The sequence below is a fragment of the Triturus cristatus genome, chromosome 7 (assembly GCF_964204655.1).
Source record: "Triturus cristatus chromosome 7, aTriCri1.1, whole genome shotgun sequence".
Lineage (NCBI taxonomy): Eukaryota > Metazoa > Chordata > Amphibia > Caudata > Salamandridae > Triturus > Triturus cristatus.
In genome coordinates this window covers 17,729,256-17,745,016 of record NC_140590.1, presented here as the reverse complement: position 1 = coordinate 17,745,016, position 15,761 = coordinate 17,729,256, and the positions used below count along the sequence as shown (strand labels likewise).

Below are 15,761 nucleotides of genomic sequence, written 5' to 3'. Positions count from 1 at the left end.
AGGGCCTGGGTGATGGTGCACCTTGAGTCCGGGGGGAGCCTTTTGAATATATTGCATAGCATGCTCCAGATGAAGAAGCAGGAGGATGTGACAGCATTGATTTGAGAGGCCATAGTAAGTTTGCTGTCCATGATGATTCCCAGGTTTCTGGTGTGCTCAGTCAGGGTTGTTGTGGAGCAAGGTTCTGAGGGCCACCTGGATGGAGTCTCAGGGGGAGTTCTTGCATACAAAGTTAAGCACCTCCATCTTGTCAGTGTTGAACTTAAGGCAATTCTCCCTAATCCAGTCAGCGACAATGGTCATGCATTTGTGGAAGTTGTACCTAGTGTTGGTGAGGTCTTCTGAGAGGGAGAAGATGAGTTGTGTGCCGTCAGCGTTCGAGGTGATGTTGAGCCAATGGGACCTGACGATGTTGGCCAGAGGTGTCATGTAGGTGTTGAATAAGGTGGGGCTTAATGACCAGCCTTGTGGGACTCTGCAGATGATGTCCTTGGGTTTGGAGGAGAAAGCTGGGAGGTGTACTTGTGTGGTTCTTCCTATGAGGAAGGAACTGATCCACTTGAGTTCTGATCCCTGGATTCTGATATGTTTGAGTCTTGTGACGAGCATCTGGTGAGAAATGGTGTTAAAAGCCACAGAGAGGTCGAGCAGGATGAGTGCTGTCATCTCGCCTCGGTCGAGTATGACACAATATTGTCCGTGACTGTGATGACGGCGGTTTTGGCACCGTGGTTGCTTCAAAATCCAGTTTATGAGCTACCCTGGAGTTGGGGATGTTCTAGATGTTCGGTGAGTTGCTGGTTGGTTGCTTCCTTCATGACATTGGCCGGGAAGGGTAGTAGTGAGATAGGTCAGTAGTTTTTGAGTTCAGTGGGGTCAACCGATGGTTTCTTTAGGATGTTGTTCAATTCTGCATGTTTCTAGTTTTCTGTGAAGGTTGCAGTGGCTGTTGAGGGGTTGATGATGGTTGCGAGTTCAAGGCTTATCTTGGGTCCATTTAGGTTGAAGATGTAGTAGGGGCATCGGTTGGTGGGGACCCCTGAGTTTGTCTTCATGAGGATGGTGGTGGTGTCCTAGTAGGTGTGTTGGCTCCAGTTGGTCACCTGTCGTGCTGGTGGTGGGGTGTTTGATGAGTTTGGAGGGTCAAGGCTCTCGGTGGGGAAGGTGGTAATACTGAGGTGCACCATGGAGTTGTACTTCCATGTCAGCGGGGTGGTGTGGCTGTATTTGATTTTTTCGCTGGAGGTGAAGTTGGGGTCAAGTGTGTGACCTGTGATGTTTGTGGGATTTTGGACGAGTTGTGTGAGTCCGATGTTGTCCAGGCAGTCGCGAAGGTCTGTGGAGTTTGGGTCACTAGGTAGAAATTGAGGCTGATCTTGTTGAGAACATTGTTGTTGAAAACATACACAATCCTTGGTTTCCAATAGAAGAAACTGCCATTTTGTTTTTACTAGAAAATATGTAAACAATCCTTGTATTTCTAAAGAAAAAGTCAGTTTAAACATTGTTTTAGAAAATGCTGGTAATCCTTATGTTTCTTGCCAGAAAATGTGCTACACACATTTTCATTTCTGAATATTTTTAGATTGCTCTAGTGCAGAATTTTATTTTAGACAATTAAATGAAATTTATAACAAACGCATACTACTACCTGAGTGTGTTTAGGGGCGCGAGCTTAGTAACAGGGCTGGCAGAGGCTAATAAAACTCCTAATTGTTTAAAGAGACAGGTTTTCAGTTTTTTCCTGAAAGAGAGGAGGTCAGTTTCCTTTTTTAAGATTAAGGGGAGGCTGTTCCAGAGACGGGAAGTGCTGCCTATGAAGCTTCTCCCACCCCATTGTGCTCTTTTTGCTCTAGGGACAATGATATTAAATGCTGATTCTGAGCGGAGGGATCTTGGCAGGGTGTACCAACGAAAAGTAAGCTTAAAAAATTGTGTGCCTTCCCCCATGAAGAGCCCCGAAGGCAATACAAAGGGCCTTAATCTGTGCACGCTTCTCAATGGGTAAACAGTGGCGATGCAGAAGGGCAGCTGAAATGGATTCTCTTTTGGGTATACCAAGTAGAAGACGAGCAGCAGAATTTTGTAGGGTCTGCAGCTTGGTTGGATTTTTCTTTCTAATATTTGGGAAAAGAGCATTTGCATAGTCTATTTTTGAAAATACCAGCACAGAAATTACTGGTTTTTGCAGATCTTTCGGTTGGTAAAAAAGTAGGAAGCAGACGTGATTGCATTTACGTGCCCTTCGAAGGTCAGTTGATTATCAAAGATAACTCCAAGGTTTTTTACCTTTGTGACTGGCGATGAAAATTGGCCACGTTCAGGTGGCCCCCAATCTTGGGACTAAAAAGAGGGGATCCTTTCCAAAGAGCAATACCTTGATTTTGCCTGAATTCAAATTTAAATAATTTTGTGCCATTCATTTTCCAGTCTCCTGCATACAGCTGTGAAAACGCTTGCTGTAAGATTGGATGATACTGAAACCACTAATTGGGTTTCATCTGTATAAGAAACTGCAGAGAACCCAAAAGGTCTAATATGTTTGGCCAAAGGAGCCATATAAATGTTAAAACGGGTCTGGCTAAGAGACGAGCCCTGGGGGACGCCACAAGGAAGGGAGAAGGAGGGGGATTTAAAATCGGCAGCTGTGACAAATTGAATTCTGTCTGACAGATATTCAGTGAGATTTTGTGGTTTACAATGTCAAATGCTGCCGACAGGTTTAACAAGACCAGCACTGCACTACAGCCCTCGTCCAGCATGAGTCTGATCTCTTCCGAGACACTTATTAAAGCCAATGCTGAACTGTGGTGTTTCCTGAAACCCAATTGGCATGGGTCTAGGTGGCTCTAGTCCTCAATAAAAGATGTCAACTGAGAGTTGATCGCTTTTTCGATTATTTTTTTTCAGGAAGGGGCAATCTGGAAATAGGACGATAATTACCAGGATCTGTGGGATCTAAATTAGATTTTTTTAAGCAAAGGAAGGATGAATGCTGTCTTCCAGGCACTGGGAAATTTTCCTGACTTAATCGTTAGATTAAAAATTTCCGTTAGGTGGTCTGAAATGGTGTCTGCTGCTAAATGAGTGATTTTAGGTGTGCATGGATCCAATGGGGATCCTGACTTTGTTTGCATAGTTTTTATTTGTTCCTGAGAAAATTCAGAGAAAGCAGGTAGAAGTAGACTGGGGACCATTTTGAGAAATCAATAGGTTTGGGGAGTTAGAGGAAAAGAGATTGAAAACGGACTTAACCTTGTCTTGAAAGAAGGTAGCCAATGAATTGCAGAAGGTTTGGTCAATACCCTGATTCACCTTTTCAAGAGGTTTAGATAACTGTTTGACAGTAGCAAAGAGTTCTTTTGTGGAGTTTTTCGCCGCTTCTATTTTCTGGGTAAAATGTTTGGATTTTTCTTTAAAAACCAAGTCCTTATACGTGGCTAAAGTAAGTTTGTAGGTCTCTTTTACTGAGTTCTTATAGTGGCGCCTCCATTTTCTTTCCTACCCGTGACATGCTTGTTTAAGCAGTCTTATATTTTTCTGTAAACCAGGGTTAAGAGAGAGTGTCCCGGTTCCTCCTGTTGACTTTAGCTGGTGCTATTTTCTCTGCTTCTTTGTCCAGCCGTCCCTGTTATAGGCTTGCCGCTTTATCGGGATCTGTCATTATGGATCACCGTGTTTCAGATAGTGGTCGATGTTTGTAGTACGTTGCGATGAGGGGGGCTAATTTTATGTTAAACATATCTGCTCAATGATCAGACCATAGCGGTACAAAAGGGAGTGGTGATGGACGGAGCATCAGAACCAATCAAACACTCACACCCAGTCAACAGATCTGGGTTTGATCCATCACCGTTCTTTAGCCCACTCTGCCACCCCAGTTCAGACATGGCCATATGCAAATCAGTCTGATCCTGTGCCTCATGGGAACAGTCCAGCCCGAACTGCCAAGCCATGCCTTCCCTGGACCGGAAACAAGCTTCCTAGGACCGGTTTCTGGCATTTCAGCCGTCTTCAGCCAGGCTTGCTTGAATCCAGTGGCAAAGTGAGCAAGGGACTCACGTCTGAGCATACCCTGCCAACTTATGGCGAACAAAGCGGTACAAAAGGGAGTGGTGATGGACGGAGCATCAGAACCAATCAAACACTCACACCCAGTCAACAGATCTGGGTTTGATCCATCACCGTTCATTAGCCCACTCTGCCACCCCAGTTCAGACATGGCCATATGCAAATCAGTCTGACCCTGTGCCTCATGGGAACAGTCCAGCCCGAACTGCCATGCCATGCCTTCCCTGGACCGGAAACAAGCTTCCTAGGATCAGACCATAGCAAGGGTAGGGCTGCTGATGTTGACAGGTACTGTCAGTCAGAGAAAATGCCATCATGTCGGTGACCTGCTTGATGCGTTGGTTCTCGACCCACTGCTATAGTACTAGGCTAAGCAACATGTCTGTGAGATATACCGTGTCCATGTTCCCATGGTTTTCTAAGTCCACATTAAAATCACCTAAAATTGTGAAGTTTGTGGAATCTATTTTTAAATCTATAACCTGGGGAAAAATAGGAAAAAAGACAGAACAGGACCCTGGGGGATGATATACAAGTATTAAATTGAGGGAATATTGCTTAGTGAGTTGTTATTTGATAGCCAGAGCCTCTAATTCTGTCGTGCTAGTAAGTTCCGTAAAGGAGCCTGTGAAGGACTGGCGATATATTATGCTGATGCCTCCTTCTTTTTTTCCTACTCTGTCGAGTCTATGAATGAGGAAGCCTTAGGGAACCGCTATGGCCAGTAGACATAGCCTTAAAGTTAATCACAGGCATTATACAAGAACAAAGTAAATTTCACAAACAAGAAAATGAATGCCTTCTTTTTTCACCCATCAAGTGGCTTTTATTGATTTAAAAAACAAAAAAAAAATCCTATCCATATGCATGTCTGCGTATTAAAGTGTCCAAACAAACCACCCCTTTTACCCCTGTGGTATTACCCAAAAGGATTTCTCTGCACTAGGTACACAAGCACCTCCATAGTAATTGCTGATGTATTCATTTTTTGTTTAAGCTCTTCTTCCTGTCACTTTTTTTCCCCTCAGGGATTGGTGTATTTCCCGGCAGCTCTGGTGGGGCCACCGCATCCCGGCCTATTTTGTCACTATTGAAGACCCATCCGTGCCTCCTGGCGAGGTAAGAAAGCAGCACCTCTATAGCATCATCACTGGAAGCAGAGGGATTATCTGCGTACCTGGTTTGAAGTGAGGAATCCATGTCTTTTGGAGTTTGGTCCTATGGTTTTAAATATCCTTAGCAACAAGAGTCCCATAAACGTTTGTCCAGCCTTAAGAACTTGGCTATAACCTTCCCTGGGGTCGGTTGAGGGAGGATGATTTGGCCAGAGGAATGAAGGAAGATCATTCTCCTGTCACAACCTAATGATGCCATTTAGGTAGCACCTGAGTAGTAAGGTCAACGGGTCACTGGGTGCTGGTATCTGCTTGTAGAGAAGACGTCCATTCTGGGAGTGCATGGACAGGCTGTGTGACTGTTTGGGGAGGAGCGTTGCTGTGTACGAGTTTACTTGGCATTGTAGGGCCATTAAAACTAGCCTGACTCCCTTGCTCTCGGTAGGACATGGACGGCAAGTACTGGGTGAGCGGCCGCACTGAAGAGGAATCCCGACAAAAGGCTGCCAAATTATTTAATGTGGCACCAGAAAAGATCTCTCTAAGGCAAGGTAAGAAACAATACTCTAATCACAAACAATACTGTAGAAAAGCGAACTTTTTTTTTCCTCAAACCCAGAAGGCAACTCTTGCAGTGAAATCTCCAGGTGCAGAGTAACCCATCTCTTGTGGCATAAGTGATGTTTTGAGGTTTTTCTTTCCCAGTTGAGTTTTGTAGACCACATAAGTCATCTTACAACAACTTAAGGGCACACTGGTACATAGGACCTGTCTCTTATCTCTTAGAAGATGTCACTGTGGGCTATTCAAATATTAGGTGTAGGGGTTGGGGTGGGCGTCGCAGCGTTTTGTTTTGGGGTAGTTGCTTGATTATATGTTTAAAAATCAATACATATATTTGCAAAAAAACAACAAAAAATATTAAATGTAGGGCACTTCTGTCTTCCATTTTAGGAGAGTGTGCTAGGATTGTAGGTTAATGGGTATTAGAACCGCGGTTCCCTGATTGGCTGAGGTAGGTACCGTAGGCCAAGTAGGGACCCTCGCTTCTAAGTCAGGGAAAGGAAGGACACCTTCTCAGATACCCCCTGCTCACCCCCTGGGTAGCTTGGCACAGGCAGTTAGGCTTATCTTCAAGGCAAATGTGTAAAGTATTTGCAACCACGCTCCCAGTGACCCAATGATGACACCACAAAAGGACTCCACACGAGTTTAATAGAAAAACAAGTAAATGTTTATATACAAAGATATACAATGCGACCATACGATAAAAATCCAACATGTGCGTATTTGTAATAGTTCGAGGCATGTGGGCTGCTGAATTCATATCTGTGCATAGATCGCCGCCTAGTGTTGGGTCCGGATGTTTGCACGTTGTTGTCCTGGAAGAGTCTTCGAAGTATCCTTGGATAGGTGACTCCTCCCCTGGACTACAGTGCGCATGGGCATCCTCTCCATCCTCAGATTGTTTTTTTCCGCCATTGGGTTCGGATGTACTATCTTAGCTCAAGTTAGGAAAATATTTGGTCGAGGCCAAAAGGCCTTTAGTTCGCGTCGGTACTGTTTATCGATCGGGTTTCGATAGCATTTTGTTAGTTTACTAACTTCAGCACCGACTTCTTTTGCATTTACCTGTCCATCGACTACTTCGACGATGGAATCCAGGACGCCGTTCAAAAGGTGTCCGGTATGCAATGCGAAGTACCCACACATCGACGTCCATCCGGTGTGCAACAAATGCCTTTCGCCGGACCACGACGAATCGACATGCATGGCCTGTGCCCGGTTCCGTTCCAAGAAGACTCTAAGGAACCGAAGAGCGGCGAGACTCGAGGCGCGGCACCGGCCCCAACAGACATCTTCGACGAGGCCGACGTCGAAGAATTAGAAGTCATACCCTCCAGTCCCGTTTCCGAACACGACCCCGGATCGGACGAGGGCGACGAGTCACTCTTCCACAGAGGTGAAGACGACACCGAGGTAGGAGACGACGAGGAGGCCTTAGGGGCCGAAGAGAGTAGCTCCAATGATGAACAAGGCCTACCTGTTCAAACCGAAGAAACACCAGTGCCACAGCCTTTGGCTCCGGTCGAGGGATCGCCTTCGGGCCTTACCCGAGACCCATCCCGTAGTTCTTCGGCCCCGCCCTCGGGCCCGGCCTCGGACGTTCAGCGGCAGCCATTGCTGCATAAGCCAGCTGGTTTCCCTACCACAAAACCGAAACCGAAAGCTGCTCCGGTTCATACGAAACCGAAACTGAAAGTGGTGCTGGTCGGATCGAGGCCTTCCACGCCTTCGACGCCAGCGCAACGCGTCGGCACCGACCGCACCAAGAGGGACTTCGGTGCCGAACTGGAATCGGGCGACATCGGAGTCGACAAGCGGAAAAAGGCCATCGGCACCGAGAAACCTACTCGGCTACCGACGCCAACAACACCGAGGGCAATACCGCCTGCTTCGCCTCGCGTCGCTCCCTCGACGACGCCGATGCCTCACCTATCGAGGACGTCGACGGTGATCTCCACACCTCGACTCGAGGACCCGCCGGCACCGAAAAAATCCACGCCCGGCTCTACGAACCTGCCCGGTGCCAAAGCCTCAAAGACGCCCCAAGTGCGGCCTGCTGCGACGCAAAGCAACAAAACCACGGCGGCCCTCAAAGACCCGTCGGGTTCCGGCCCGATCGGAGCTCCAGCAACCTCTACGGGGCCAGCCAACATTACCTTCGGCTTGCCTCCGTCAACAATCCCGAAGATGTTCCAACTCAGGACACGGGTTACCCAGACTCCGGTTCCACCGGACAAGACGTCTCCGTCACGTGTCATCGACGCCGACACTGGCAGGATGATTCTCCACGACCGAAGAATAACTTCGGAACCGCCATTGGACCCTTTCAGGATCCCACTAAAAAGGAAGCTGCCGGTGGAATCAGAACCTCTCCTTTATGAACCGTTCCATTCCTCCTACCAGGATCCACACCGGTTCTCCCCCACGCGCTCCGACACGGATGCATTGGAGGACTACATGGATGACCAAGCACCCTACCATGTAGACACAGACCCTGATGACCAGCAGGACCCTGATCAAACTTGGGGCGACCCTGCAGACCCCAGTGCACCTCTCGATACACAGGACCCACAACTCTATGGGGCAAAAACATCTCCCACGGAGGATACTGCGGCGTTCAACGCTCTTATTGAACGTGCTGCAAATAACCATGGGGTACAGCTTCACTCAGATACCATCGAGGATGACTTTCTAATGGACACTTTTGCATCCTCTGAAAGACATGTAAAAACTCTGCCAATGCTGAAGGGGGTCCTCAAACCAGCTAAGGACATTTTCAAGGAACCCACCAGGGCACGAGTGATAAACCCCAGGATTGATAAAAAATACAGATCAGCACCTGGGGATCCTACTTACATCAAAGGACAATTACCACTCGACTCCATCGTCGTAGCGAATGCTCGCAAGAGGGCACACTCGCAAACGACGGGTGACGCTCCTCCCCCGGACAAAGAGTCCAAGGTGCTAGAGACCTCCAGCAAGCGAGTTGCCGCCCAGGCTGCCAACATATGGCGCATAGCCAACACTCAAGCGCTCCTCGCTCGCTACGATAGAGCGCACTATGACACATTGGAGCAACTACTCCAACATCTCCCTGACCAGTTCAAAGAAGGTGCAGAAATTCTTATCAGAGAGGGACAGCTACTCACAAATGCTTCCATCAAATGTGCACTAGATGCTGCGGACACGGCTGCCAGGGCCATAAACACGAGCGTCATGCTGCGACGACATGCCTGGCTACGAATCTCAGGATTCAAGCCTGAGGTACAAAACAACATACTGAACCAGCCCGTCAACCCTGACTATTTATTCGGCCCAGAGGTTGACACCACCCTCGAAAAGATAAAAAAGGACACGGACACTGCAAAGTCCATGGGCGCCCTCCAAACTCAGTCCTTTCGGAGCGGCTCCTTTCGTCGCCCCGGAAACAAGGGGGCAGGTAGAGGACAGGGGTCACAACAAACGTATAACAAAGGCAATACACAGACCACCTACGATAAAAACACCCGAGGTGGATATCGTGGCTCCAGTACAAAGGGCAGAGGACGTGGCTACGGCAACACCAGGTCCTCCCCCAAGAACAAGCAGTGACGCCCTCTCCCTTCCTCCCGACCACATAACACCTGTCGGGGGAAGACTACAAAGGTTCCTGTCCACGTGGAACTCCATCACCACGGACAGGTGGGTCAAAGATATTATAAAATACGGTTACTGTCTGGAGTTAACCTCCACTCCACCCACAATACCACCAAGAAACCGTCCTATGTCCTCAGAGCACTTAACGCTCTTACAGCAAGAGGTGCAAAGTATGCTTCTAAAAGGCGCTATAGAGGTCGTCCCCATCCACGAGCAGGGTACAGGGGTGTACTCCCTCTACTTTTTAATTCCAAAAAAGGACGGGTCGCTCAGGCCTATATTAGACCGGAGACCCCTGAACCAGTACATTCTTTCAGAGCACTTTCACATGCTCACCCTACAGCAAGTCCTTCCGCTTCTCAAGCAGGGAGACTTCCTAGCCTCACTTGACCTCAAGGATGCGTACTTTCACATACCCATCCACCCCTCACACAAAAAATACCTCGGGTTCACTGTTCAGGGGCAGCACTATCAGTTCAAAGTCCTTCCCTTCGGCGTGACGACAGTGCCCAGGGTTTTCACGAAGTGCCTAGCTACGGTGGCAGCACATTTACGGAGGCAGCATATACACGTCTACCCCTACCTAGACGACTGGCTCGTTCAAGCGAAGTCAGCCCAGCAATGTGCAAGCCACATGTCCCGCACCATTCACCTTCTTCACAGTCTGGGATTCTCACTAAATTACCCAAAGTCCCATCTCCAGCCCGCACACGTACAACAGTACCTAGGTGCGACTATAGACACTCTGGCGGCCACAGCTCAGCCAAATTTAGTGAGGATCAACAGCATACAACTGCTGATCTCCAAGTTCAAACCCAATCACTCGCTTCCAGCGCGAGTGTTTATGCAGTTGATAGGCATGATGGCCTCCTGCATCTTCATAGTCCCGCACGCGAGGTTACATATGCGCCCACTTCAGGAGTGCCTAGCACGTCAGTGGAATCAGGCTCAAGGACAGTTGAAAGACCTAGTGTTGGTGAGCGGTCGGGCATACAACTCTCTGCATTGGTGGAATCCACAAAACCTTTGCAAGGGCCGACCGTTCCAAGAGCCTGTTCCGCAAATAGTACTGACAGCGGACGCGTCTCTCCAGGGATGGGGAGCTCATGTACTCCACTACACAGTGCAGGGACTATGGACGACACAACAGAAGAAGATGCACATCAACCTTCTGGAACTGATGGCAATCTTCCTGGCCATGAAGGCATTCAAAGTACATCTGTGCAACAAAGTCGTGTTGATCCGGACGGACAACATGACTGCCATGTACTACATACAGAAGCAGGGAGGAACACACTCTCCACAGTTGTCTCATCTGGCTCAGAGCATGTGGAAGTGGGCCATTCAGAGGAACATGTTCCTCATGGCGGAACACCTCCCTGGCAAGGACAACCAGATGGCGGATCTGCTCAGCAGACACAGCCACCAGATGCACGAGTGGGAGTTACACCCATCAGTACTCCAACCGTACTTCCAGCAGTGGGGTCATCCAGAGATAGACCTATTCGCGACAAGCGAAAACGCAAAATGCCAAAGCTTCGCCGCCAGATTCCCACATCCGCAGTCGCAGGGCAATGCGATATGGATGAACTGGTCCGGCAGATTTGCGTACGCTTTTCCCCCAGCGCCGCTGATACCGCTGGTGGCTCGCAAACTACGACAACACTCCCTGACACTCGTCCTAGTTGCTCCCACGTGGGCACGCCAGCCGTGGTACACCACCTTCCTCGAACTTTCCGTGGTGCCGCATCAAAGGCTGCGGATCAAACCCGCGCATTTGACGCAGAACCATGGAGAGGTTCAGCACCCAGATCCGCAACAGCTGAACCTGGCGATCTGGCTCCTGAAGTCCTAGAGTTTGGCTATCTCAACCTGCCACCTGACTGTATGGACATCATCAAGGAGGCCAGGAGACCCACTACCAGGTCTTGCTATGCAGCCAAATGGAAAAGGTTCGTCATTTATTGCGGTAATAAGGACATCAACCCGCTGGACGCATCCATCCACAACATCATCTGTTACCTCTTACACCTATACCGATGCAATCTGGCGTACACCTCTATACGTGTCCATTTGACCGCAATATCAGCCTATCTGCAAACCAGGCAGCACCTCTCTCTATTCAGAGTGCCTGCCATCAAAGCATTCTTGGAAGGGCTCAAACGAGTCATTCCACCTAGTCACCCACCGGCTCCAATGTGGAACCTCAACTTGGTCCTCACACGCCTGATGGGTCCACCCTTTGAACCTCTACACTCATGCGAGATTCAATTCCTTACCTGGAAAGTGGCCTTCCTAGTAGCGATTACTTCCCTAAGAAGAGTTGGTGAACTCCAGGCACTAACCTTTCAAGAGCCATTTATTCAGGTTCATGCCAACAGGGTCGTACTACGTACCAACCCCAAATTCATGCCCAAGGTAATATCGCAGTTCCACATGAATCAGACTATTGAACTGCCCGTTTTCTTCCAAAACCCACAAACTGTTGCAGAAAGGGCACTACATACACTAGATGTACGGAGGGCCCTCATGTACTACATCGACAGGACTAAACCATTCAGGAAGACAAAACAACTGTTCGTTGCCTTTGCCCCACACCACAAAGGTAACGCCATCTCCAAAGCAGGGATAGCCAGATGGATAGTTAAGTGTATTCAAATCTGTTATCAAAAGGCAAAACGCACATTAACTATTCCACCACGAGCCCACTCAACACGTAAGTTGGGGGCTTCCATGGCCTTCCTAGGTAATATTCCCCTGCATGATATATGCAGAGCAGCCACATGGTCCACTACACACACATTTACAAAACACTATTGTGTAGATGTGCAGTCAAAACAGCAGGCAGCTGTAGGACAGGCTGTTCTCAAGACACTTTTTCAGACCGCTGCAGCTGGCACGGGTAGCCGCCGCTAATAGAGGGCACTGCTATGTATTCTATGCACAGATATGAATTCAGCAGCCCACATGCCTCGAACTGAATATGCTACTTACCAGTATGCATCTGTTCTTGGCATGTAGGGCTGCTGACATTCATATCGCCCTCCCTCCTCTCCGGCGCCTGTCACAGCTGCAGCTCTCAGAATTACTGCAAGCATGGTCATCACTTTCTGTATCTACTCCATCACTGCCACAATGGCGAAAAACAATCTGAGGATGGAGAGGATGCCCATGCGCACTGTAGTCCAGGGGAGGAGTCACCTATCCAAGGATACTTCGAAGACTCTTCCAGGACAACAACGTGCAAACATCCGGACCCAACACTAGGCGGCGATCTATGCACAGATATGAATGTCAGCAGCCCTACATGCCAAGAACAGATGCATACTGGTAAGTAGCATATTCATTCCTCCTGGCCGGTTATTAGGCAGCCAGCCCTGTAGGTTCTGGCAGTATTAATGAGCAATTCTAGATGATCCAATGCAGTCCTAAAGCAATGCTATGCAGTTCGTAATGCAAGAATCAGGCACTTTGCTATGTAAAAATACTGCAGTTCGTTATGCAAGCATCCAGCAGTTCGTAATGCCAAAATAATGCAATGCGTAATGCAACAATCAGGTAGTTCGGTATGCACAAATGATGCAATGCGTAATGCAACAATCAGGCAGTTCGTTGTGCAAACTAATGTAATGCAACAATCAGCACTTCGTTATGCAAACTAATGCAATGCGTAATGCAGCAATCAGGCAGTTCGTTATGCAAACTAATGTAATGCGTAATGTAACAATCAGGCAGTTCATTATCCAAACCCAAGGCAAGGCACTACGCCACCGATCACCGTGCTTTATACGGTCTCTCTGACTCTCGTATTGACTCACGGTCAGCTTCCGCCAACATATGCCCCCAGCATGGGTATGGTGTAAACCAAAGTGCTTCTCCACACTCCGGTCCCGGTACTGCCACTCCTTGGCACGTATGGGCCACGATACGGGCTTGAGCAGAGTCTTGCGCTGCAAGAAAGGAAGAGGCCAAGCGCATATCTCTCCCCCAGGTGGCGACACACGTTACCTGGGGGGGTGTGACCTCCCTCTCCTCGCGACTTGGGCCTCCGATGCGACTGAGTTGATTCCGGGCAGTGGAACTCTGGCCCTCCCCCGACGGGGTTGGTTCGAGGTCCTGCAGGCACATCTCCCCTGGGAATGCCGGTCCGAATTGATGGCGATAACGAAGATCTCAGGCTGCAACAGGGCACACGCACACAGCGTCGCTGAGACTCACTTGAGCTTCGGGGGTGCACGGTCACAGGTCAATCCTCACGAAGGTCTCAGGCTGCACGAAACACACAAACACAGCATCGCGGAGACTCACTTGAGTTCTGGGTGCACACGATCACAAGGCAATCCTCACGAAGGTCTCAGGCTGCACAAAGCACACGCGCACACCGTCGCTGAGACTCACTTGGGCTCCAGGTGCCAACGATCACAGGGCAATTCTTACAAAGTTCTCAGGTTGCACGAAGCACTCACACACAGTTTCCACAACAGGGAGCCAGCTCTCCTCTGGCCCTTGGGGTTAAGTTACTTCAGGACACAGCACAGCAAAGTCCTTTCAAGCAGTGGGACACAGCACACAACAAAGTCCCTCTCCTTGGTTAAATCAGCAAACTGCAGGCCAGCCCCAGAACACACAGCAAGGGTCAGCCCTTTCCTTCAGTCTATTCAGCTGTTTCTTCCTTGGCAGAGGTTCCTCTTGACCACGAAGTAGTTTCAATCCTTTACAGTCTTGAACAGTTCCATTCCAAAGGCCAGGGGTTTCAGCTCTCATAGTTATACCCCTAAATATCATTGAAGTCTTTGTGTTCAGGGCGGCACTTTCCCCTGTCTAAACCAGTTCTGGGTGTCTCTCTGCCAATGACACCTTCTGCCTTTGATAGTGGGGTTCTGGGTCCTTAATCACTCAGCAGGAGATGGAGCCATTGTTTTATGGCAGCAACCCAGGCCTCTTCACCTCCAGGGGCTACTCCTTCCCCTCTACACTCCAGATGCAGGTCAGCCTGTTGCTGTCTCACCTCCTCCCCTGGGTCAAGACATTCCCCAGAGCCTATCACATTCAAATCCAGTCAGTTCACATCCTGGCAGAGACACACAAATGTTAAAACACAAAAATCCAGGCGCTTCTAAAAGAGTGGTTTCTAAACACAAAATGCAAAAAACCACCTTCACAAAAAGATGTGTTATTAAATTGTGAGTTCAGGCACACTAAACTTCACCTCTCCATCTTAAGCCTTTGGGAAGATAGGTTGGAAACATATCACACTGCCTTCCCCATTCTGTCCTATGGGCAAGATGGCCTTTCAACAGTGAAAAACGAAATGGAGAGTAATTCACTGTCAGGACATGGTACACACCTTAGTCCATGTCCTACCTTTCACATACACTGCACCCTGCCCAGGGGCTACCTTGGGCCTACCATAGGGATGTCTGATGTGCATAAAAAGAGAAGGGTAAGGCCTGACAAGTGGGTGCACTTGTCAGGACAACATGGCAGTTTAACAAACTACGCGCAGGCCCTGCATTGTCAGGCCTGAGTTCTCTCTTTAAGGCTACTTGTGTGGGTGGCACAATTTGTGGTACAGGCCCACTAGTATCATTTGTATTACTAGCCCTAGGGCACACAGTGCACTTTACTAGGGACTTTACGAGTAAGGCAAACATACCAATCATGGACAACCAATTACCATTACACTTTATATGGGGAGCACTTGCACTTTGAAACTGATCAGCAGTAGCAAAGTGCCCAAAGCATCAAAGTTGGCAACACCATTTCAGAAAAAAGGTCTAGGGGGAAAGCAAAAAGTTTAAGGAACTTTAGCCAAAAAGGGCGAAGTCCAATAATGGGTTTAAGGGGCTGTCCCTTCTAAAGGAGCATTTGATGCGTTCTGCTATTTCCACGCATGATAGATCTGAATTAGTTTCCCTAAGGCATCTTGTCTTCCTTCTTACAGATGAGGATGTCCTGGACACCTGGTTCTCCTCTGGTATCTTCCCATTCTCAATCTTCGGCTGGCCGAACGAGGTAAGCAGGTATTGCATGTTCCTCAGTTTTTGGCTTTTTGAAGCCCTGCCCCATCCAGCCATGTTGATATTGCTTGCTCCTCAGTGTCCCTCACCATCTGTGCATCCATTCCTTCCCCTGAAGCGGCAAGGCTGGAAGCTTCTGTAGGTCCCATAAAGTCTCATTGCAACTTCTCTTGATGTCCCTTTTGAAATTAAGAATTGTCTTGTTCCTATCCTTTTAAAATTCACAAACCGGTAGCCCATGTTATAATTAGAAATCCCTCTTGACTTTCTTCCTCTTTCTGGAATTGCCATCCCATGAAGGAAAGCCTAGGAGCTTAGACACGTCTGTTTGGGAGGCCTCCCCCTGGAGCTG

The 15,761-nt window shown here is 48.6% G+C and overlaps 1 protein-coding gene across 2 annotated transcripts in view; it reads left to right on the top strand.

Annotated features, from left to right (window-relative positions):
• Positions 1-15,761, top strand: part of VARS1 (valyl-tRNA synthetase 1) — a 246,999-nt gene that overhangs the window by 142,953 nt on the left and 88,285 nt on the right. For both annotated transcript variants that reach the window (XM_085615512.1, XM_085615511.1), the window contains exons 18-20: positions 5,100-5,190; positions 5,632-5,737; positions 15,334-15,404. In XM_085615512.1, the coding sequence (XP_085471638.1) occupies positions 5,100-5,190; positions 5,632-5,737; positions 15,334-15,404 (268 nt within the window). The remainder of the gene's footprint in view (positions 1-5,099; positions 5,191-5,631; positions 5,738-15,333; positions 15,405-15,761) is intronic.